We start from the raw sequence: 25,577 nt of genomic DNA, 5'->3' as shown, positions 1-25,577 counted from the left end.
ACCATGTTAGCCAGGATGGTCTCGATCTCCTGACCTCGTGATCCGCCCGTCTCGGCCTCCCAAAGTGCTGGGATTACAGGCTTGAGCCACCGCGCCCAGCCTACCCGTCTCTATTTAAAAAAATACAAAAATATTAGCTGGGTGTGGTGGCGGGCACCTGCAGTCCCGGCTGCTCGGGAGCTGAGGCAGGAGAAAGGCGTGAACCTGGGAGGCGGAGCTTGCAGTGAGCTGAGACTGCACCACTGCATTCCAGATTCCAGCCTGGGCGACAGAGCTAGACTCCATCTCGGGGAAAAAAAAAAAAAAAAGACAGCTGTAGGGATCAAAGGTTGGCACCTGCAAACACAGTGATGTTGGGGGCACCCTGTGCTCTAAGAATGGCTGTGTTCTGGGTGACCAGTCATCCCAAGCTGCTGGGACAGTCATGGGCAAACCAGAGCAGGTAGTTGCTGTTATTCACAGCCATCTACCAACAGAAATTTAACCAAATCAGAATGCCCATCGGGTCCACTGTACCCAGTAGTATACTTGTATTTGTGAATATCAGAGTGCCTCATCCCCACGCAAGTCAAACGGAGACCTTATTGCCTGTATCCAACTCAGTAAAGTAACAAATATAAAAGTGCTGAGAGTCCTTGAAATCCCACCCCCACACAGCTTGTCTTTATACAGTCGGCTATCTCCATGGAAGTGAGAGGCACTAACCCCAGTCTTGGCTGGAGAACAGATTAACGAATAATGAATAATGGGGTCACTTGAACTCCTTGATGTCTTGGGGTCGTTTATTACCTGGTTTCTTCACACGTCCTCCTCAGGGAAGTCACAGTCCTCTGGATGACCACTGCCAATTGTGTTTCTTGCTTAATTATTTTACCTGCATTTATTTATTTATTTAGACAGAGTCTTGCTCTGTCACCCAGGCTGGAATGCAGTGGCACGATCTCGGCTCACTGCAACCTCCACCTCCGGGTTCAAGCGAGTCTCCTGTCTCAGCCTCCCGAGTAGCTGGGACTACAGGTGCGCACCACCACACCCAGCTAGTTTTTGTATTTTCAGTAGAGACGGGGTTTCGCCATATTGGCCAAGCTGGTCTTGAACTCCAGACCTCGTGATCTACCCGCCTCAGCCTCCCAGAGTGCTGGGATCACAGGCTTGAGCCACTGCGCCCAACCCTGCCTCTTATTATTTATATCTAGTCTAGGCTTGTTACAGGCCTGTTCAAAGTGGGTGATTTGCAACAGCCTGACCGTAGCTTTCCTGATTAAAGAAATAATTTTCTAATGCTAATAGAGCATGCAAACAGCTGGAGTTACAGAAAACCCTTGGCACTAGGACCAGGAGTGCTAAGAGCATGGGAAGAGAACTTTGGGTGGAGAGATAGAGCTTATTTTCACTAATCCGGTAATTTCACCTAGGGGTGTGGTAGCTTTTAGGGCCTTTCACGGAGTGTAATGAAGAGCTATCTCATTTCTGGGTGTTTATCCACAGAAAAATGAAATCGGGATCCCAAAGAAATAGCTGCATTCCCATGTTCATTGCAGCATTACTCACAATAACCAAAACATGGAATCTACCCGTGTCCATCAATGAATGAACTGATAAAGAAAATGTAGTGTGTGTGTATAAAGATAATACATAGACAGATACAGTAGGTGGTTATGAGTATGGGTGCTGGATTGGTAGTTTAATTGCCTGGCCCTGGAAAAGGCAATCTTTTCCCAGTAAACCCCAGATGCCAGAGCATCAAGAAAACAGAAAATAAGAAAGTATAATTAATACATTCTGTGTGCACAGATGCAGTCTTCCTTTGCTTCCCCAAAGGAAGAGTCCATAGGAGCCTGCACTCCTGGACCTTAGGAAACCCTAAAACTGTTAGTATCTGCAGATCCTCTCCCAAGAGTTCACCAATTTCCTGTTTAAGACTGCAAGCCTGACCCTAACATTCTCGGAGCCAAGAGAGTCTGCAGATCTCCCTGCTCAGTAAATTGTGTGTATACATATACACACACACACAATGAAATACTATTCAGTCTGAAAAGAAGAAAATCCTGTCACTTATGGCAACATGGATGAATTTGGAGGACATTAAGTAAAATAAACCAGACACAGAAAGACAAATACTGCATAATCTCACTTGTATGTGGAATCTAGAAAAGTCAGACTCATAAAAACAGAGTAGAATGCTGGTTACCATTCTATACCATATCTGTATCTATATATCTCCTATTGGTTCTGACTCTCTGGAGAACCCTAAAACACATGGCAACTTGAAAATATAAACTGGTTCACAAATTATTTAAACAAAGTAGTGAATGGTATATATTGAATTGGAAGGGGACTAACAAGGTTAGAATAGTAATTGCTACCAAGGATAGGGTGCCTCCTTTGTGCTCAGTGCTTTTAAATATGTCTCCATCCTCCAATTTGGGAAGCCAAGGTGGGTGGATCACCTGAGGTCAGGAGTTCGAGACCAGCCTGGCCAACATGGTGAAACCCCGTCTCTACTAAAAATACAAAAATTTAGCTGGGCGTGGTGGCGGGCACCTGTAATCCCAGCTACTTGGGAGGCTGAGGCAGGAGAATCACTTGAACCCGGGAGGCAGTTTGTGGTGAGCTGAGATCACGCCATTGCACTCCAGCCTGGGCAACAAGAGTAAAACTCAGTCTCAAAAAAAAAAAAAAAAAAGAAAAAGAGTGGAAGCCACACTGAGGAAACCAAGAACACAGGGGTTTAGCCAAATACAGCTCAGGCCTTTAAGCCAAAACTACACATGCATCACTACCACTTACCGGGAAGTCAGCCCTTATCCTGTGGCACTATTATAAAAAACCCCACTTCAGATGGCAACTCATGTGACTTAGTTGGTGCCACCTGGAGCAAAGGTCTAGGATGAACTGCCAGGTTTGCACCAGACAGGGTGAAGTCTTAGGAAAGAATCTGTCTAACAGGGTTGGTCTAAGGGTGCAGGAGCCAGGGGAGTTTCTAGGTAATGCAGACCCTTTTTGTCTCTCAAAAACAATTTCAGTCAGTCAGTATGGACAAGACAAGGACAACTAGTATAACAAAGAAATCTAACCTGTCCTACTTGTTGGCATCACTGCCTACAAGGGAACTCATCTGGAAGCTCGTTCTCAAGGTGCCATGTAAATTGATAGCAGCAGCTACTCAGTGCTGTGTTCACCAAAGTCAACAGATTTGAGGCTTCTAAGATCTTACTTGGTATTATCTAAATGTATTAGTCTGTTCTCACACTGCTACAAAGAACTACCTGAGACCGGGTAATTTATAAAGAAAAGAGGTTTAATTAGCTAATGGTTCCACACGCTGCGGAGGAAACATGGTTGCAGCAGGAAGCGGGGAGGCTCAGGAAACTTACAATCACGGCAGAAGGGGAAGCTAGCATATCCAACAGGGCTGGAGCAGGAGGAAGAGAGCGAAGGGGAAGGTGCTAAACACTTTTAAATAACTCACACACTATCACGAGAACACCAAGAGGAAGTCCGTCCCCATGATCCAATCATTTATCACCAGGCTGGCCCCTCCTCCAACACTGGGGATTACAATTCAGCATGAGATTTGGGTGGGGGTCGGGTGTGGTGGCGCACAGCTGTAACCCCAGCACTTTGGGAAGCTGAGGCAGGTGGATCACTTGAGCCCAGGAGCTCGAGACCAGCCTGGCCAACATGGCAAAACCCCATCTCTACTAAACTACAAAAATTAGTCAGACATGGTGGCACGCACCTGTAGTCCCAGCTACTCAGGAGGCTGAGGCACAAGACTCCCTTGAACCTGAAAGGCAGAGGTTGCAGTGAGCTAAGATCACACCACTGCAGGGCAACCTGGGTGACAGAGCAAGGATCGGTCTCTAAAAAAAAATGAGAGATTTGACTCAGAGCCAAACCACATCACTAATTATCGTTAAGATATCCCAACAGGCACATTAATAGGGAAGCCAGCCGGTGGGGAACTAGGATAAAACTGTTCATTGTTAAAAAAATGTCTGGGAGTAGCTAAATTAAACCCAGTACAGCATCTCAATCCTGGCTACACATCAGAATCCTTTGAGATTAAATGCCTCACACTGTTTAGAGGCAGGCAGGATAGGCAACCACTGGAATTAAAAAACCTTTCATATGAAAGGATGAGATTTTTCACATGGAGTCCTCCCTATACAAGCATTCCCCTAATTTACCTGACCACAGAACTTGGGAAAAAACACAGCTAAGAAAATGCTGCTCCAGATAAGAAAACTCCTATGTTGAAAACATGGAAATAATGGATTTGTATATCATACAATGCAAATTACACAAAAGAAAACACACATGAAAATGTTGCTGACACGAAAGCCTTTCCTTTTTAATTTGGTTGATACACATTTGACAAAATACTTTAGAATAAAATAATCCATAAACAGGTACCAGGTATTTACAGTAACAGAACTGAAAAACATAAAATCGATATATTTAACAGAAATGTCTATAAAATTTTCTACTGTGAATCTGGAAGACTTTCAGTTCCTACTTATTAACCTGGTCTTAAGCCCCAACAGGCGACATGTAAGGCCCAGGAGTAGGACATACAAACTCTTAACACATTTGGCAATTAAGAATCATCTATTAGTGTGAGCTGGCGGGTGGGGGCTGGGGATGGGAATGGGGAGGGAAGAACCAGATCTTAGGGTAAGATACAGAATGGAAGACTCCACTGAAAACAACTATGGACAAAAAAGATCTAAAATCACACTTATCGTTCACTTGTCTCCTGTGGGAGAAGGCTGCAAACTATTTTAATTTTTCCCATTAGCAGAAAATCAGCAACCCTGAGACTCCAACATTTCATGACATAAAAGCTAATAAACATCTAGAAGCTGATTAAGATTTATAAACTCATTTTACATCAAATAGAAAATAACTCTGATTTAAAAATACATAAAAGGAAACAAAATTTCTCAATTTATTTTTCATGCCTAATTCTTAAACATTTCAACGAATATTTTCCATTGTCTGAAATTAGTTCCACACACAGATATACTTTAACTGAATGCTTTGAGTACAACTTGCTCTTGATTATTAATTGGAATGCCTACTTCCTTGTTTTATCATTCATACATATTTAAAAGAAATGAGAAGTTTAATCCATCTGGACTATATAGAAATTTATTGACTTACAAGATAGCCACATAGACAGAGACCAGAAAAAAAAATTCAAATGCTCATTCTTAGTAACACAACTGAGACAGTGAAACACGGTACACCACACATCATCTACTGATCCAACCAGGCTATTTGATAAGCTATACTTACAAAGAATGGTTTCAACGAACACCTTTGTAGAACAAATATTCATACTGAGCTATCAAATTTGCTGCTCCTCCAGTGGCGGTTCAAGAGCTTCCATTAGCTTTTTATTTGCCTCTTCATTATGCCTGCTTTGACAATGAGTTAAATGTTTCTTAAAACCTCGTGGGAAATTTGATTCAAAATTACAACGTGGACATTTAAGTAAACTTTGCCCGTGGGCTGCTACATGATTTTTCAGGAGAGATTCCAAAAGAAAAGCCTTTCCACAAATTGTGCATTTGTAAGGGCTATGAACATTATGCTTATTAACCAAATGATGCAAAACAGCACCTTTTTTCATAGCACGACAGCAACAAATTTTGCAATAATACTTTCCTTTTCCACGCTTCATATATTTTGCAATCTCCTCTTCAGAGATAAAAGCTTCTTTTTCTTCAGTAAACTGTAGCACATTTCTAGACTGCTCTGGACTAGTCATGTCCATTTTGTTCTCTTTGCTAAAATCAATGGATTCCACATCAACCTGCTCTTGATCACTGCTTGATTCCTGGCCCTTAACATCCACCGCATCCAAATCTGTTTTTATGTACTCACTACTACTAAGCTCAGCATCTGAGCTCTCTTGGTTGTCTTTCTTGAGCTTCTTTGAGGAAGGAAATAAAGTATCTTCCAAAAGTTTCTTAGGTGAAGCTAGAAGTTCTTCCTGAACCAAAATATCACATTTTTGATCGTCTATGGCATCTATTTGTAGTTCATCACCAAGCTCAACAGCCTTCTGTGATTCTGAGAATAGAGCAGATTTGGGGAGTTCAGGGAAAAGGGCATGCTTCCGGGGCTCTGGAAAAAGGGCACGTTTGCGTGGTTCTGGAGAAGAAGGAGGGGCTGTTTTGGCAGGCTCGGGAAACAGGGCAGGTTTTCTAGGCTCCGTATCAATAGAGAGAACAGGCTTCCAGATATCTGAGGCTGCTTTGGGGGACTCAGATGGCCCAGAAGAACCTGGTTTTCGGGTCTCAGGGAAGACAGGTTTCTGAGGCTCAATAAAAAAGGAAGACTTCCAGAGATCAGGAGAACCGCCACGGGAACTTTTCTGGGACTCAGGGAAATCAAGTGAAGCAGGAGAAGTTTTCCGCTGATCAGGAGAAAGCTTCCAAAGGTCTGGTGACCCTGAGGGTTTTCTGAGCTCTGGAGATCCTGCTGGACTACGGATCTCTGGGGATAGTGGTGGGCCGGGTTTGCGAAGCTCTGGAGACACTGGCGGAACTGCCTTCCAATGTTCAGGAGACAACGTGGGAGCTGTCTTTCGGAGTTCTGGTGGGCCAGACTTCCATGACTCAGGAGATGCAGGGGGGGACTTCCAGGAGCTGGGTGAGACTGACGAAGATTTCCAGGATGCAGAAGACACAGATGGAGTTGGTTTCCAAGGTCCAGGAGATATAGAAGGAATTGGTTTCCAAGGTCCAGGAGACACAGATGGAGCAGGTTTAGCTGGCTTCCAAGGTCCTGATGACGCTGAAGGACTGGATTTCCAAGGCCTAGGGGACCCAGGTGGCCCTGGCTTCCAAGAGCCTGGTGACACAGCAGGGGCTGGTCTCCTAGGCTCTGGGGAGACAGCAGGGAATGGCTTCCAAGGTTCAGGAGACCCTGAAGGGGATGGCTTCCTTGGCTCAGGGGAGGTAGTCCGGGCTGATTTCCGAGATTCTGGAGATGCAGCTGGGGATGGTCCCCAAGGTTCTGGGGAAGCAGCTAGAACTGGTGACTCTGGAGATGAGCCTGAAGGTAGGCCCAGTGTTTCTGGGAAATTAGAGTGCTTCTGGGGTTTGGGATTAGGAAGAGTAGCCTTTACGGGCTCAGGAGATACAGGGGCAAGTTTCTGTGGTTCTGGAGAAGGAACAGGGGCAGGTTTCTGAGATTCACAAACAGGGACTGGTTTTGGAGGTTCAGGAGAAGAAACAGAGGCAGGTTTTGAAGGTTCAGGAGAAGGAAGAGGTGTCTGAAGCTCAGGAGAAACAACAAAGCCAGGTTTCTGAGGCTCCAGGGGAGTAAGAGGAGTAGGTTTTGGTGATTCTGGAGACAAAACTGAACCAAGTTTCTGTGTTTCCATTGAAAGAGCAGGTATGGGTTTTGGTTCTGCAGAATTGCAGGGTATTTTCTGGTGTTCAGGAAGAGGAGGGCTTTTCACAGGATCTGTTTCTTTGTTCAACTGAGTTTTTGGTTTATCATTCCATTTGTCTGGGGATGCATGTTTGGATATGATGTGATAGTATACGTTAGAGTACATCTTGCTGGTGAAGAAGCATTTATGGCAGTGAAATAGCTTTGCACTTTTCTGGTAAAATATCATTTTGCCTAGCCCACCAGCATCCATTTCATCACAAAATTCTGGATGGATAGTACCCATATGGATTTGTACATTTTCATAGTCTGTGCCTCTGAAACTGCAATGGTCACACTCCAAACGTGCTGATGGTTTACGAAGTTCCTGGAATACTTCCATTCTTCTTTCTGTTACCAACACACACGGTTATATTCTTTAAAAACTTTCAATACTGCTGCAATAAAGTAGGAATAAATTATTTTCATGAACTGTAATTCTGAATAAAATACTGTCAGTCCATTTTATAACTGCATAATCTTAAGTCTAGAACAGTGCGTGCTTTATTTGGTAATATCTCTAGGGAGAATTTGAAGAAAAGGAGATAGAGAACAGTCCCAGGCACTCTGCTAGGAGTTTCACATACATCATCTCATTTAATCCTAATGATATGACTCAACTATTATTTTCACTTACAGATGAAGAAACAGGTTCACAGAAGGTACGTGACTTTCTCTGGTCCAGGCTATAGGACTATCAGTGATCTGAGCCTGACTCTACAATTAGCTGTTGCATGTGCTTTATACTTTGACTCTCAAACTCCAGTACACAAGTCCTCAGTACACAAAGACGAGTGAATATCAAAATTAAACCCTGGCTATTTAAGGATGAACAAGAGACTAACTCTTTTGCAGAAAGCACTTAATAAATTACATCTAGCTATAAAAAGACGACTTTAAAATATGATGCTGGCTTGATTTCATGTCAGCATATTTTGCAATGTTTAATCTATCCCAATATAGTATTTTATTAATTCATTTAATAAATAAATAACTTTGTGTCCTATAATTTTCTAGGCACCTAGGTTTAAAGCAGAGCTTTGCAATATGGCGTTCATGAGTTGGGAAAATAAGGTGGACAGTGATGTAGAGGGGCTGTTGGAAAAGACCTCTATGCATGGGACATTCCAGCAGAGATCCTGAATGATGTGAAGGTGCATACCAAGCAAAGGGCACATCAGAGGACGTCCCAGCAGCTGGAACACAGTTGCCAGAAAATATGAATTAAAAAAAAAATGGAAACCAGTCTTCTTAAGTAGTAAAAGGAATAGAAGCTCACAGTTAAAAACACATTCACATGGAACAGAACAGAGCCCTCAGAAATAATACCACACATCTACAGCCATCTGATCTCTGATAAACCTGAGAAAAACAAGAAATGGGGAAAGGATTCCCTATTTAATAAACGGTGCTGGGAAAATTAGCTAGCCATAAGTAGGAAGCTGAAACTGGATCCTTTCCTTACTCCTTATACGAAAATTAATTCAAGATGGATTACACACTTAAATGTTAGACCTAAAACCATAAAAACCCTAGAAGAAAACCTAGGTAATACCATTCAGGACATAGGCATGGGCAAGGACTTCATGTCTAAAGCGCCAAAAGCAATGGCAACAAAAGCCAAAATTGACAAATGGGATCTAATTAAGCTAAAGAGCTTCTGCACAGCAAAAGAAACTACCATCAGAGTGAACAGGCAACCTACAGAGTGGGAGAAAATTTTTGCAATCTACTCATCTGACAAAGGGCTAACATCCAGAACCTACAAAGAACTCAAACAACTTTACAAGAAAAAAACAACCCCATCAAAAATTGGGCAAAGGACATGAACAGACATTTCTCAAAAGAAAACATTCATACAGCCAACAGACACATGAAAAAATGCTCATCACTTGCCATCAGAGAAATGCAAATCAAAACCACAATGAGATACCATCTCACACCAGTTAGAATGCCAATCATTAAAAAGTCAGGAAACAACAGGTGCTGGAGAGGATGTGGAGAAATAGGAACACTTTTACACTGTTGGTGGGACTGTAAACTAGTTCAACCATTCTGGAAAACAGTGCGGCGATTCCTCAAGGATCTAGAACTAGAAATACCATTTGACCCAGCCATCCCACTACTGGGTATATACCCAAAGGATTATAAATCACGCTGCTATAAAGACACATGCACATGTATGTTTACTGCGGCATTATTCACAACAGCAAAGACTTGGAATCAACCCAAATGTCCATCAGTGACAGACTGGATTAAGAAAATGTGGCACGCCGGGCGCGGTGGCTCAAGCCTGTAATCCCAGCACTTTGGGAGGCCGAGACGGGCGGATCACAAGGTCAGGAGATCGAGACCATCCTGGCTAACACAGTGAAACCCCGTCTCTATTAAAAAATACAAAAAAACTAGCCGGGCGAGGTGGCGGGCGCCTGTAGTCCCAGCTACTCGGGAGGCTGAGGCAGGAGAATGGCGTGAACCCGGGAGGCGGAGCTTGCAGTGAGCTGAGATCCGGCCACTGCACTCCAGCCTGGGTGACAGAGCAAGACTCCGTCTCAAAAAAAAAAAAAAAAAAAAAGAAGAAGAAAAGAAAATGTGGCACATATACACCATGGAATACTATGCAGCCATAAAAAAGGATGAGTCCATGTCCTTTGTAGGGACATGGATGCAGCTGGAAACCATCATTCTCAGCAAACTATCGCAAGAACAGAAAACCAAACACCACATGTTCTCACTCATAGGTGGGAATTGAACAATGAGATCACTTGGACACAGGAAGGGGAACATCACACACCGAGCCTATTGTGGGGAGGGAGGAGGGGAGAAGGGGGAGGGATAGTATTAGGAGATATACCTAATGTAAATGACGAGTTAATGGGTGCAGCACACCAACATGGCACATGTACATACATGTAACAAACCTGCACGTTGTGCACATGTACCCTAGAACTTATTTAAAAAAAAAAAAAAAAAAACACATTCACACAGTACAAGATACGGAGTGTCAGACCGCAGGGGTAGCCAGTGTAGTCATGTGTCCTGGAAGAAATGTCCTAGGCATATACAACACACATGCTTTACATAAATGGGATATTAAACATATTATCTGGCAACTTACTCTCATTTAGAATTTATCTCTAAGACATTTTTACTTATGGAGTAAGCACTGACTTTCCTTGTACTTATCGTTGCATGTGAGGCTATTTCTGCAGGGAGAATTCCTAGAAATGGATTACTTAGCCATTTGTGTTTACAATTGATACATTTTACCAAACTCTCAAAAACTTATATTACTGCATAACAACAGTGTATATATGACAGACAATTTCCTATAAATTCCTAATCCTTGCTACAACCTAGGTGAAAGCCAGTATTTCACTACTGTGTTAATGTGCTTCTCTTAATGAGAAAGACTGAACACTTTCCCTTATTGATGGTAATATTTACGGCTTCTCAAAGAATGGTACAGATTAGAAACTCAGGCTCTCCCTTTATTAATTACAAAACCATTAATTTAAAAAAATGTATAGGCCAGGGGCAGTGGCTCACACCTGTAATCTCAGCACTTGGGAGGCTGGGTGGGTGGATCACAAGGTCGGGAGATCAAGACCATCGTGGCCAACATGGTGAAACCCTGTCTCTACTAAAAATACAAAAATTAGCTAGGCATGGTGGTGTGTGCCTGTAGTCCCAGCTACTTGGGAGGCTGAGGAAGGAGAATCACTTGAACCAGGGAGTTGGAGGTTGCAGTGAACTGAGATTATGCCACTGCACTCCAGCCTGGTGACAGAGCGAGACTGTGTCTCAAAAAAAAAAAAAGTATAATATTTCTAACTTTGATAACTTGTTTTTAAAGATGTTCTCACTGACAATACTGTTTCCTAACACTTTTATCCATGGTATATCATTTGCCTTCTTTATTTTTTGGTCTAAAGCTAAAAAGGTGACAGGTATTTGAGGAAATAAATACTTTTCTTCGGAAACTATTTACTCTTTCTGCATTGCCCAGCGGCTATTCTGTATTTTAGAATATTGTTTTTAGGACTAGGACTGTAAAAAAAGAAAAATAAATAATTCAGTACTGAAGAAAAATCTCTAAAAATGATCTTTAACTTACAAACGTAATTGAATACATGTAGAAATAATGGGTTTCCATCCGTCTCAGAGCCCATTGTTAAATAAAACTAGAAGACTTTAAGAGAAACTGGAGGATAAGTCTCAATAATCCCATGCAGCTATAACTGGCAATAATGAACAGCCAAGCTAACATTAAAGAGCACTATATTACATATTGTAATTACAACAGAGACTAAGAGCTCAGGTGTGCTGGGTTTGAGTCAGACTCACCTACCATTCCCCATCCCTCCCAGCCAACCCACTTCTTCCCGCTGCCTACCATCAGCTCTTCAGGCCAATCTCATACTTAAATCTAAAAAGAATGCTACCGAATTCACTTCTCATATCCCAAATTATGTATATCTAGTGCACATCACACGTTATATCCATAAGGGCGTGTATACTTTTAAAGATTTTCCTCAAGAACTCCAAGTATTTTTTTTTTATTTTCTCCTCCTAAAATATTCTCCCAAGCACGCTTTCCCTACTAGACTTACCTGCTGTATTACTAGACACCTTAAAATTGGTCTTCAAAAGGCAGGCATTCTACATGGCTTTTTGACTAAACCACAGCAAACAGCCTATAGTAGAAGAAGAAGAACAAGACAAGAAGTTGAACCTGGAAAAAAAAACAAAAAACAAAAGTGATCAAAACTGTATCTGTGATCGTGTGTGTCCCCTGTAATGGAATTCTGTGTATTTCTCTCATCATCCTGCCCTAACAGTGAGAGGAGTCCAATCCACTAAGCCTGAACACTTACTTTTTTTTTTTTGAGACAGAGTCTCGGCCTGTCCAGCCCAGGCTGGAGTAGAGTGGCACGATCTCGGCTCACTGCAAGCTCCGCCTCCCGGGTTCACACCATTCTCCTGCCTCAGCCTCCCGAGCAGATGGGACGACAGGTGCCCACCACCACACCCAGCAAATTTTTTTGAATCTTTATTAGAAACGAGGTTTCACTGTGTTAGCCAAGCCAGGATGGTCTCAATCTCCTGACCTCGTGATCCACCTGCCTCGGCCTCCCCAAGCGCTGGGATTACAGGCGTGAGCCACTGTACAGGCCTGAACACTTACTTTTATAAAATGACACCAAAGACTACAGTAGACACCACTCCTGACACCATCCTTGTCTACTTTCTCTTTAATAATCACTATGGAATTATGCCCATGTGTGTAATCATATCCCTCTCAAACCCACAACCTAACTTCACTTCTCTGATAAGCACTCAGAAGACTGCTGGTGTGACTACTGATGCTAACAATGGCTGACTTTTGTCAGTTGTCGATATTACACAGCAGAGTGAGAAACTGACAGGCAGTGGAGGAAGACACCACAACAAACAGGACCAAGAGGTACAAAAAGAAAGGGCTCTGGGAGGAGGACGGCAGCGTCCTGACACCAAGGAAGAACACATGGACCTGCTTCAGCGATTGCTCTGCCCTCTTCTCTTCCTGCATGCATTTCAAAGATAAAGCATCATGGTGTAGATGAGTCTGCTGACAAGAACAGAATGTGATAAACTGGCTGTGCACAAGCTGCACAACAGCGCACACTGTGCTTCTCATTAGCTCCAGTACATTCATCTACCCCTTCTCTATCCCCCACCCCGTCACTGCTTTAATTCTGACATCTGAACTTCCTGCCACTAGTCTCCCCTTCTTCCAGCTACCAACCCTGTCTTCCAAACAGAAGCCTAATGTGACCTGCCTGTTCACATTTCCTCCAAGTCAACTAAGACACCTACACTACACGATTTGAATACGGTATATAAAGCTCTTCACAGTCTGGCCCATGACCAGACTGTGTTCTCAAAATACTGGCCCACATGTAATTCCCTGACTATTCCAGCATCTGGGCCTTTGTATAAACTATTTCCTCTCCTTTACACTCCCTGTCTTGCCTGGCCATCAGGCAAATTCCTTCATCCTTCAGGCAGGACGGCTTTTTAACTCAGCTGTCTCCCTGTAAACACAGAGGATTGGTTCCAGGACTGCTCCCATATGCCAAAATCCACACATACTCAGGTCCTACAGTCAGCCTTGTGGAATCCCCATATATGAAAAATCTGCCCTCCACATAAATGTCTCACATTCTGTAAATGCTGTCTTTTTTTATTGGCATTTGGTTGAAGTTCAAACCTCTGTTATTCATGTGTCAACTGCACTGGCCAATTTTCCACTCCCTCTCAATCTTCCTAGAAGCCCCAGCTGTATATGTCACCCTCTGGCACTACAGCCTGATACCAACAACAGGTTGCCAGCTCCTGGAGAGGAGGGACTATCCATTTATTCACCTCTGGAACCGCTGCACATCCCTGGCACACAGCATGTGCTCTGTTCAATCCTAACATTCTCTCAATCTTTGACTCACAGGATTTTAAAACTAGAGGAAAATCTAAGCTACCATCTAGTCTCAAAGTCATAGGATTTGGGGACAGGAGAAGACCTCAGGGATCATCTATTTTAAAACTTCAATTAATAGTTAAGGAAACTCAAGCTTGACATTAAACAGCTTGCCCAAGTCAGACAAATGATCAGTATCTGATGAGAGAATCAAGTTCTGTGCAGGTTTTTTCTACATATACACAAACTAATACAGTGGAATTCAGTAGCTCTTTTAAAGCCTGTACAACAGGCCAAAATAAACAAGATGAAACAAACACTTAGAATCCACATATCAGGTGCATAAATACAGGACTATAGAGACTATATCCCATATTCTGCATGGGCAGAATACACCATATCAGTAGATCACTGTCCCCAGCTCTGGGCAGGAAGGACACTTTAAGAGAGTCTCTAAGAAACTAGAGAACATTAAAAAAAAAAAAAAAAAAGCAACCAGGATGGCGGATGGCCCTTTAAAAAAAAAAAAAAGTCATTTATGAATACAGACATTTAACTTCAAAAGGGTAAGAATTATAGATAATATATGAGCTATCCTAGAAGTGATAATCAGAAGCTAGCAGGAAAAGAATTGTGGCTCAACACAGTTTACAAACTACTCTATTATGAACTAGAATGAGTTCCTTTGTTAGGTAGGAGTACTCCATAATTAGAAGCTGACGATCAGGCCGGGTGTGGTGGCTCACACCTGTAATCCCAGCACTCTGGGAGGCTGAGGCAGGTGGATCCCTTGAGCTCAGGGGTTCAAGAACACCCTGGGCAACATGGCGAAACCCCGTCTCTACAAAACGTACAAAAATTAGCTGGGTGCAGCAGAATGCACCTATAGTCCCAGCTACTTGGGAGGCTGAGGCAAGAGAAACCGCTTGAGCCTAAGAGGCAGGGGTTGCAGTGAACCAAGACTGCACCATTACACTCCAGCCTAGATGACACAGCGAGACCCTGTCTCAAAAAAGAAAACCAAAAAACCAACCAAAAAGAAAACACTGATGATCAGCATAAGACTAGAAGGATCTTCAGAGGGCTTGAGTTCGACCTCTTCATTTCATAACTGAAAAGACTGATGCTGAGGGAAAGAAGTGACCTGTCCAAGATCACAACACTGAGGTCAGAGGGAACAGTTGGTTTATTCTGGTTTTCTCAGTTCTGGTCTCTTTCCCACAGTAGCAGAACGACCCACAAAGGTGTTACAGAACTGAGTCCCAGAATTCAGCTTTTAGGCAAAGCCTAGAGAGCTGGGCATCCTTCCAGCTTTAGGTTCTAGCAAAATTTCTTCCTAAATTTAAGAACTCCTAACCCTAACTAAAAATTAACTCAGAATTGTCCAGATTAACAAAAATTTCTTTTTGTCTTTGAGACAGATTACGCCTTGTCTCTAAAAATCCCAAATTCTAATCATTGGTGCTCTGCCAGTCTGTCACCCAGTATTCTCCAATGCAATGTTATGCCATATGGTGTATCATACCTATTTCCCATTTCCCATTCTGTTTCTTCTTTGAAGTCTAACACCACTGATCATCTTTTAAAACACATCTGATGCATAGCTTTTTTTTTTTTTTTTTTTTGAGACGGAGTCTCGCTCTGTCGCCCAGGCTGAAGTGCAGTGGCTGGATCTCAGCTCACTGCAAGCTCCGCCTCCCAGGTTCACGCCATTCTCCTGTCTCAGCCTCCCGAGAAGCTGGGACTACAGGCGCCCGCCACCTCGCCCGGGTAGTTTTTTGTATTTTTTAGTAGAGACGGGGTTTCACCGTGTTAGCCAGGATGGTCTCGATCTCCTGACCTCGTGATCTGCCCATTTCGGCCTCCCAAAGTGTTGGGATTACAGGCGTGAGCCACAGCGCCCCACCAAGGAATCACTTTTCATGATGTGCAGTTCTACGGGTTCAACAAATGCATAGCATCATGTATCCACTACTAGTAATTTCACTGCTTAACATCTCCCTGTGCTCCCGACAACCACTCATCTTTTTACTGTCTCCGTCATTTTGCTTTTTCATGTGTATTTTTTCAAGAGTGGTAAAATAGAACAAAAAACTTGCCATTTAGGCCAGGCGTGGTGGTTCATGCATGTAATTTCAGCACTTTGGGAGGCCGAGGCGGGTGGATCACCTGAGGCTGGGAGTTCGAGACCAGACTGACCAACACAGAGAAAACCCCATCTCTACTAAAAACACAGAATGAGCCAGGCATGGTGGCGGGTGCCTGTAATTTCAGCACTTTGGGAGGCTGAGGCAGAAGAATCCCTTGAACCCAGGAGGCGGAGGTTGCAGTGAGCCAAGGTCAGGCCATTGCACTCCAGCCTGGGCAACAAAACCGAAACTCCGTCTCAAAAAATCAAAAACGAAAATAACTTGCCATTTAATCATTTTTAAAAGCACAATTTGGTTAGTTTAGTACTAAAACGTTGTGCAAACATCACCACCATCCACTTCCAGAACTTCTTCACCACAAACAGAAACTCTGTACCCATGAAACAGTAACTCTCTCTCCACTTTCAGTGCTGGTAATCTCAATTATGCCTGAGGGGGAATCACACAGTATGTCTTTTTTGTGTCCTATTTCACTCAACATAATGTGTTCAATGCGCTCGTTTATATTGTAGCGTGTATCATAATTTCATTCCTTTCCAAAGATGAACTAAAGATGTCCATTATATGCACATACCACAGCTTGTCTTTCATTCACGTTGATAGACATCTGGATTTTGAATAATGCTGCAGTGAACAATTGTGAACAAATATCTGAGTCCCTACTGTCATTTTTGGGGGGTATAAACCTAGAACTGAGAAACGACTATCAATTTCCATAGCTGCTGCACCACCCTACATTCCCACCAGCAATGCACCCGAGCTTCAATTTCTCCACATCCCCAACACTCATAATTTCCCATTTTTTGTTAATAGCCATCCCAACTGGTGTGAAGTGGTATCTCATTGTGGTTTTCATTTGCATTTTCGTAATGGCTAGTGATGCTGAGCATCACTGCACGTGCTTATTAGTCATTTGTCTATCTTCTCTGGAGAAATACGCTATTCAAATTCCTTGCCCGTTCTTGAACTGGTTGCTTTTTGTTGGTCAGCTGCATCTTTCCTTGTATTGTAGACATTAACCCGTTATCAGGTTTATGATTTACAAAGGTCCTCTCCCATTTTGGAGGCTGTATAGCGGATTTTAAAACAGTAATAATGACAGAAAAGGAGACAGTCTAGAGCTAAAACGGAAAGAATGGCTTTCGTGTGGTGCTGCCCCCAACTTCCCAACGGTTTCAAACGCAACGTTTCCAGCCTTGGCCGCGACTGACACCGGGCCTCCCCGCTCCCTGCACAAAGACGCACTCCCGCCCCGGCCTCTGGGGGCGGGCCCTTCCCGCGGGCCGTGTGGGAGGCGAGGCAGCGCAGGCCCCCTTCACTCGGACCCGCGGCTTCCCGGGACCGGCCCCGCCAGGTCGGCGGCAGACACGGGGCTCAGAGATGCAGGCCCCAACCACGCCCCTCCCCCGCTCGCTCTCGCTCCTCACCGGTCCGGCCGCGGGCGGCGTCCAGTGGGCGAAGAACCGCGCGGAGGGCCCGGCTCGCGGTAGCTGGCGGCTCCGCCAGGCCCTGCAGCGCAGCGGCCTCCCGAATGGCGACTGGACGCAAGAGCCGGGATCCGGGTGCGCGAGCGTGCGCGCTCCCGCGGGACGGGCGGGGGCTGACGGGAAGCAAGTTTGGCGCCGCGCGCCCTCCCGCGCGGGCCAATCAGATCGCGGATCGCGTGGCGCGGCTGTGCCAAAAGCGCGTGGGCAAAACTAGCGGCTCGCGCGGGCCTTCGGAAGGGCTGCGCGCCAGCCCCGCCCCGGAAGTGCCGCACGTGCCCACTCCGCCGGCGCTTCCCGCGCGCGCCCGGGCGCTGGCCCCGGGAGGGTTCGGCCGCGTCTGGCTTGTGGCCTCCCGCCAGGCCCTTGGAACGGCCCCGGCCTGCCGCCGCCGTGCGGCTGTCTCTTCCTTTTCTTGCTTTTTTGATTGTTGTGTGAATGAATTTATTAGGAAAAGAAGAGCTGGACCTGCCCAATACATTCTCAGGGATATTACTGGCGTGATACCTGTGACAAAAATACAAGACAAAGTTGTTGGATGACAGTAAATATTCCTTTTCTCATCACCCCGCCTCCACTGAAAGTCCCCATTCCCGGAAGTTATCTTCTTCGTGTTTTGTTTTCAGTTTTATGAATGTTACTACCACAATTCTAATTAAAATGCACGCACCTCCAATGCTGATGCTATCAGTCTGCATGCTTTGAAAGACTGAAATTAGCTCACACTGCTCTCTACCTTTGTACCCTTAAGTTTTGCTTGTTGCGAATTTCTTTTGTGTGTGTGTGGTAAAAATAAACTATAGAATGGCCGGGCACGGTGGCTCACACTTGTAATCCCATCACTTTGAGAGGCCGAGGCAGGTGAATCATCTGCGGTCAGGAGTTCCAGACCAGCCTGTCCAACCTGGTGAAACCTCATCTCTACTAAAAGTACAGGATTAGCCAGGCGTGGTGGCGGGCGCCTGTAACCCCAGCTACTCGGGAGGCTGAGGCAGGAGAATCCCATAGAACCTGGGAGACGGAGGTTACAGCGAGATCGCGCCACTGCACTCCAGCCTGGGCGACAGAGTGAGACTCTGTCTCAAAAAAATAATTAAATAAAAATAAAATCCGTAGAATTTACCGTCTTAACTATCTTTATGTGTACATTCGTGGTAGTAAGTATATTCATAACACCACCATCCATGTCTATAACTCTTTCATCTTGAAACACAAACTGTATGCAGTACATGTTAACTCCCGGTTCCCCTCCACCTTCTACTTCCTGGCAGTCACCATCCTACTTCCTGTGTCTCTGAGTTTGACCACTCATGAAAGTGGAATCATACAGTATTTGTCTTGCGACTGACTTATTTTACTTAGCAGAACATTCTCAAGGTTCATCCATGTTGTAGCACATTGTGGAATTTCCTTCCTTTTTAACACTGAATACTATCCCATTGTATGGATATGCCACATTTTGCTTATCCACTCACCTGTTGATGGACACTTGGCCTGCTTACCTATTCAAGATATTGTGAATAATGCTTTGACATTTTCAAAGAACCAATTTTTGGTTTCATTGATACTCTCTATCGTTTTCTATTTTCTATTTCATTTATCTTGGCTTTAATCTTTATTATTTCCTTCCTTTTGCCAGCTTTGGATTTGGTCTTTCTTTTTATAGTTCATTAAGTTGTAAAGTTAGGTTGTTAATTTGTGATTTTCTTAGTTTTTGATGTATTTGTAGCTATAAACTCCCCCTTTAGCATTGCTTTTGCTGCATCACAAAAGTTGCTATACTGTGTTTACATTTTCAATCATCTCTTGGTATTTTCTAATTTTCCTTGTGATTTCTTTTTTTGATCTATTGTTCTTTTTTCTGAGTGTCTTGTTTATATTTTCAAAAATTTTTGATTTTTCCCATCATACTTTTTTTTTTTTTTTGAGATGGAATCTCACTCTGTCACCCAGGCTGGAGTGCAGTGGTATGATCTTGGCTCACTGCAACGTCCACTTCCCAGGTTCAAGCGACTCTCCCACCTCAGCCTCCCAAGTAGCTGAGACTACAGGCATGCACCACCACACCCAGCTAATTTTTGCATTTTTAGTAGACACGGGGTTTCACCATGTTGGCCAGGCTGGTCTCAAACTCCTGACCTCAAGTTATCTGCCCATCTCAGCCTCCAAAGTGCTGGGATTACAAGCGTGAGCCACCATATCCAGCCCCATCATACTTTTGTTAAGCATTTCTAACTTCCTCCATTGTGGTCTGAGATGACACATTGCATGATATTTATCTTTTTAAATCTACCAAGACTTAATTTGTGGTCTAACATATGATGTATTCTGGAAAATGTTCCATGTGCTCTTAAAAATGTGTATGCTGCTATTGTTGGATAAGTGTTCTACGTCTTTCAGATCTAGTTGGTTTATTGTGTTAAGTTCTCACCTCTAATTTCTTACTTCTCTCTCTCTACTTGTTCTGATAACTGAGAGGGTGATACTGACATTTATTATTGTAAAACTGTCTTTCACCTTTCAGTTCTATCATTTTATGCTTCATATAGTTTTATGGTCTGCCATTAGGTACGTAAATGTTTATAATCATACGTTCTTCCTACATTGAAACTGTTATTGATATATAACTTTGTTGTTTTTTTTTTTTTTTGGAGACAGAGTCTCGCTCTGTCACCCAGGCTGGAGTGCAGTGGCGTGATCTTGGCTCACTGCAAGCTCTGCCTCCCAGTTCAAGTGATTCTCCTGCCTCAGCCTCCTGAGTAGCTGGGACTACAGGCACGTGCCACCATGCCTGGCTAATTTTTGTATTTTTAGTAGAAATGGGGTTTCACCATGTTGGCCAGGCTGGTCTCGAACTCCTGACCTCGTGATCTGCCCACCTCTGCCTCCCAAAGTGCTGGGATTACAGGTGTGAGCCACCGCGCCCACGCCCTGTTGTCTCTTATAACCTTTTTTAAAATCTATTTTGTCTGATATTTGTATAGCCACCCCTGCTCTCTTCTGGTTACTATTTGCGTGAAATATCTTTTCCCATCCTTTCACTTTCAATCTATTTGTCTTTGGATCTAAAGTGAATCTTCTGAAGACAGCATATAGTTAAATCATTTTTTACCCATTCTGCCAATCTCTATATTTTAGTTAGAATATTTAACCTGCTTACATTTAATTACTTTAAGGAGGGACTTCTGTCATTTTGCTATTTGTTTTCTATATGCCTGCCTGACAACTCCTATGTCCCTTATTTCTTGCAAAAAAAAAAAAAAAAAAAAAGTTGATTTTTTGTTGTGAAATGTTTAAATTTCTTTATGGTGTCCTTTTAAAATATATTCTATAGCTATTTTCTTTGTGGGTACCATGGAGATTACATTTAATATCCTAAAGTTATAACACTATAACTTGGGTTTATGCAAGCTTAACTTCAATAACATACAAAAACTGTGCTCATTTAATAGCTCGTCTCCTACCCCTTTCAGTTGTTGATTTCAAAAAATTACATCTTTATACACTGTGTGCCCTAAAACAAACTAATAATTCTTTTAAATGCATTAGCCTCTTAAATTATGTAGAAAACAAAATGTGGAGTTATAAACCAAGGTTACAATAATACTAGCTTTCATAATTGCCCATGTATTTACCTTTATTGAGATCTTTATTCATTTGGCTTCAAGCTACTGTCTAGTATTCATTTTACCCTGAAGGACTCCCCTGAACATTTCTTGCAGGAGAGGTCTAGTGGTAATGAACTCCCTCAACTTTTGTTTATCTGGAAAAGTCTTAATTTCTTCCCCCCCCCCTTTTTTTTTTTTTTTGTATTTTTTTTGTAGAGATGGGGTTTCACCATGTTAGCCAGGATGGTCTCGATCTCCTGACCTTGTGATTCACCCACCTCGGCCTCCCAAAGTGCTGGGATTACAGGCGTGAGCCACCACACCTAGCCATCTTCCCCATTTTTGAATGAAAGTTTTGCTGGATATAGGATTCTTGGTTGACTTTTTTTTTTTTCTTTTAGCACTTTGACTATATTGGCCCAATGCCTTTTGGCGTGTATAGTTGCTAATGAGAACTCCAAAGATAAGCTTATTGAGGATTGCTTGTATGTCAATCACTTCTCTTTTGCTGCTTTCAAGATTCTATCTCTGGCTTTTGAGAGTCTGAGTACGATGTCTTGGTGTGGATCTCCAGAACTTCATCTTATTTGAAGTTCTTGGAGCTTCTTGGATGCTCACATTCATGTCTTCATCAAATTAGAGAACTTTTCAACTAGTATTTTTTCAGATATTCTCTCTACCCCTTTTTCTCTCTGTTCTCCTCTGGCACTCCCACAATGCCTATGTTGGTCCACCTGATGATGTTCCGCAGGTCCTTTAAGCTCTTAGGACTAAACTCTGATCTTTTTCTTCTCTTGCCCTCTCTTCCTATCTAAGGGGCAAGGGGAGTCACGCCCCACAAGCCATAAAATTTCCTCAGAGGGGTTTTATTTAATTCTATATAAACTGGTTTACTTTTCTTTTCTTTTTTTTTTTTTTTTTTTTTTTTTTTGAGATGGAGTCTCACACTGTCACCTGGGCTGGAGTGCAATGGTGCGTCTATACAGGTTTACTTTCCAACCTGACTCTGGTACAACATTACATTACAGATAAAGAAGGAAATAAAAATATTTTACCCAAAAATATAGGGTTTTTTTTTTTTTTTGGTCATATTTTGAAAAGGCTTGCAAAGTCATTTTTGTGCGGTAACAACTGCATCTGTGCAGACTCTCTATTAACACGACTAGATCTTTTCCCCTCCCAGGACCTCTCAATCATGAAGAGATTAACTGAGAGATTAGCACCTTTTAAGGAATAGAAAACATTTGCCATCTATTGTCTCTAAGGGTGGCCAACCATGAGGCTTCATCTACATAATAAGAACCCTAATATCCACAACCCCTTATCCTGACCCAGACACTCCTTTCTATTGATTCCAGGTCTTTAGGCAATAACTTAACTTTTTCAACCAATTGCCAATCAGAAAACCTTTGAATTCATCCATGACTTGTAAGCCCCTGTCCTGCCTTTCTTGACCAGTGTATATCCCACATACCAATGTATACCCCACAGGTATTGATTGATGTATGTCTCCCTGAAACATATAAAAACCAAGCTGTAACCCAACGACATTGGGAACATATTCTCAGTACCTCTTGAGACTGTGCCTCCAGGTCTTGGTCACTCATATTTGGTTTGGAATAAACCTCTTTAAATATTTCACGGAGCCTGACTCTTCATTGACAACTCTGTCACCTTAATCTTTTTGTGTTCCTCAGAGACAATAATTTCAATTATCCTATCTTCAAGTTCACTGATTCTTTCTTCTACCTGTTCACATTTGCCTTTGAATATCCCTCTAGTGATTTTATTTTTCATTTCAGTTATTACAATTTTCAGTTCCAGAATTTCTCTTTGGTTTCCGATCTCCTTAGTGGTATTGCTATTTTCTTCATACATCATTTTCTTGACATTCTCCACACCTCCTTTTAGTCCTTTCAGCATCTTGAAGACAGTTATGTTAAAGTCTTTCTTGAGAACACCAGCCATCAGATCTTTTTTAGGGACAGTTTGTTATTTTTTTTCCTTGGAATGGGCCACAATTTCTTTTTTGTTCATATGCCTTGTGATTTTTTGGTTGAAAACTGTTCATTTGAGGCCAGGCGTGGTGGCTCACGCTTGTAATTCCAGCACTTTGGGAGGCCGAGGTGGGCAGATCATGAGGTCAGGAGTTCAAGACCAGCCTGGCCAACACAGTGAAACCCCGTCTCTACTAAAAATACAAAAATTAGCTGGGCATAGTGGCAGGCACCTGTAATCCCAGCTATTCGGGAGGATGAGGCAGGAGAACTGCTTGAATCTGGGAGGCAGAGGTTGCAGTCAGCTGAGATCATGCCACTGCACTCCAGCCTGGGTGACAGAGCTAGACTCTGTTTAAAAAAAAAAAAACAAAAAACCGGTCTTTTGAATATAATAATGTGGTAACTCTGGAATCAGATTCTCCCATTCCTCAGGTTATGCTGATGTTTGTTTTTGGTTTTGCATTGTAAGCTGCCTCTGTGCCTGGGGATCGGCCTGAGGTGTAGACTTGAGGTCTCCTCAGGTCCTTTCGGAACCTGTGCCTTCCCCTGAGTATGCACTGTCACTTTCTAATAATTTTCTCCATGTATAAAGTTGTTTCTGAATGTCCTAATCTCCAATGTCTGGCTCCCAAAAGGATAAAAAGAAAACCATGACAGGGGAGAAAGGGGGTGCCAGCCCCTTAACTTCCCTGGAAGTCATTCTGGCTGGAAGAGGAGGAGCTTGTAACAATGGTGGAAGGTGCAATATAATGACTCCCCACCTCTTTATTTGCACCTCTCTGCTTGGAACCAGCAATCAGCAATCAGAGCACAGATTCCCAATATTTGGAGGACAGTGTTCTTTCTGCCCACCCTGGCTCCTGTAAGCTAGTACAAGCTGCTCCAGGAACAATAAACCTCTTTAAATATTTTACAGAGCGTCGTTTCATCAACAGCTCTGTTCACTTCAATGTTTTTCTTTCTGTTCCTCAGAGACAATAATTTCAATTGTCCTGTCTTCAAGTTCACTGCCTGTCATGGAACTAGTGGTGGGGGATGGGCAATCACTGCTGCGCTGAGAACTGAAATTGACTGTAATTCACAGCAATTTACCATCCATCACTTCCCTGGGAAGTTACAAGCCTTCAGTTCAGTAGACTCCAGAGTTTGAAAACATTTACATTAAATTCCTACTTTACCATCTTCCCAGAGTCCTCCCTATTTTCTTTCTCTCTTTTGTTTAGTCCTTTAAAGTCCACTTAGGCACAATAGGCCTAAGTGATCAGAACTGAGGTGGTGCTGCACAAGGACGAGAGTCCCTGTTGAAGATTCTCTGTGTTCCAGAATGCCAGCTAGAACCTGCTACCAGAGAACACACAGGCCCTTACCTCAAGTTCCTGCTCCACAGCGTCTGGGTTCCCGTGGGAACTCAGTGCAGGCATCTCCACTCTGTTTTCTTCTGTCATTGTTCTACATCCCTTTCATGCAAAATTTAGGATCCTGTGTTAATTTCTGTAATAATTCTGATTTCTAGGATTCAAATATCAATATCAAATATTTTAGGATTTTTCTAAGTTTTGTTTTTGCAGCAAAATTGATTCATTAAATTTAATAGCTTTAAAAAGTATCCACCTAGTCACAAGCTTTTAAAAATGCCAATGAAAACACTTTGTAAACTGTAATGTTACATGCAGAAATGAGAGGATCTTTTATTTTCTCTGAATAGCAAAGATGCACTGATTGAGAACGTTCTGAGATCCTGACTCTTAATATGAAACAGGTTCATTGTGGCTGCAGGACCTACTTTGAATGGCTGCTTCAGTTGTTTTTTCCTGAAGTGTCAGAATGAGTTGATGATCCCAAGCCCTATCCCAACTGAAGGCTGAACAAAACTCGAGCATAAGGCAACTCTTGGAAGCCAGAATCTAGACTCTGACGGGCCATAACTCCGGGTCTTTTTCATTGATATTTCTTCTGTAAATAGCAACGAAATAACAAAACACCAAACACCCTCTGCTATTATTGCTGAATTAAAATCATGTTTTAAAAAAGCTATTGCAGTTATACAATATTCAATAGTTCAAGATGAATAATGCAAATAAACTCCCAATTTGGCCTTTTGAAAGGTTCCCAGTATATTGCCCTAAACTTGAAAGTAACTAAAGGAAGTAGAAATAACTCTCATAAAATCCTGTACTAAAACCAGACCCCTTCTGGACTTTCAAAATTTCCCTTAAGGATCTATTATTTTTTTTTTTTTTTTGAGACGGAGTCTCGCTCTGTCACCCAGGCTGGAGTGCTGTGGCTGGATCTCAGCTCTCTGCAAGCGCTGCCTCCCGGGTTCACGCCATTCTCCTGCCTCAGCCTCCCGAGTAGCTGGGACTACAGGCGCCGCCACGTCGCCCGGCTGGTTTTTTGTATTTTTTAGTAGAGACGGGGTTTCACCG

At 43.0% G+C, this 25,577-nt stretch overlaps 1 protein-coding gene across 3 annotated transcripts; it reads right to left on the bottom strand.

Annotated features, from left to right (window-relative positions):
* Positions 1 to 4,336: 4,336 nt before the first annotated feature.
* CHAMP1 (chromosome alignment maintaining phosphoprotein 1) lies at positions 4,337 to 17,783 on the bottom strand. Of its 3 annotated transcripts, none has more exons than XM_010374819.2 (3): positions 17,487 to 17,783; positions 12,066 to 12,187; positions 4,337 to 7,850 (listed from the first exon to the last, which is right to left on the bottom strand). In XM_010374819.2, exon 3 carries the CDS (start codon positions 7,793 to 7,795, stop codon positions 5,357 to 5,359), a length of 2,439 nt encoding a protein of 812 aa, XP_010373121.2. In that variant the 5' UTR covers positions 7,796 to 7,850; positions 12,066 to 12,187; positions 17,487 to 17,783; the 3' UTR covers positions 4,337 to 5,356. The 3 variants fall into 3 exon arrangements, with proteins under 3 accessions (XP_010373121.2, XP_030782347.1, XP_010373122.2); XM_030926487.1 differs by having other exon boundaries at positions 4,337 to 7,847; positions 17,487 to 17,642; XM_010374820.2 differs by having other exon boundaries at positions 4,337 to 7,803; positions 17,487 to 17,617.
* Between the last annotated feature and the right edge of the window lie 7,794 nt (positions 17,784 to 25,577).

Source organism: Rhinopithecus roxellana, unplaced genomic scaffold, assembly GCF_007565055.1.
Source record: "Rhinopithecus roxellana isolate Shanxi Qingling unplaced genomic scaffold, ASM756505v1 contig4090, whole genome shotgun sequence".
Taxonomy (NCBI): Eukaryota; Metazoa; Chordata; class Mammalia; order Primates; family Cercopithecidae; genus Rhinopithecus; species Rhinopithecus roxellana.
The sequence above is the reverse complement of the archived record's forward strand: the minus strand, read 5'-3'. Positions and strand labels throughout refer to the sequence as shown.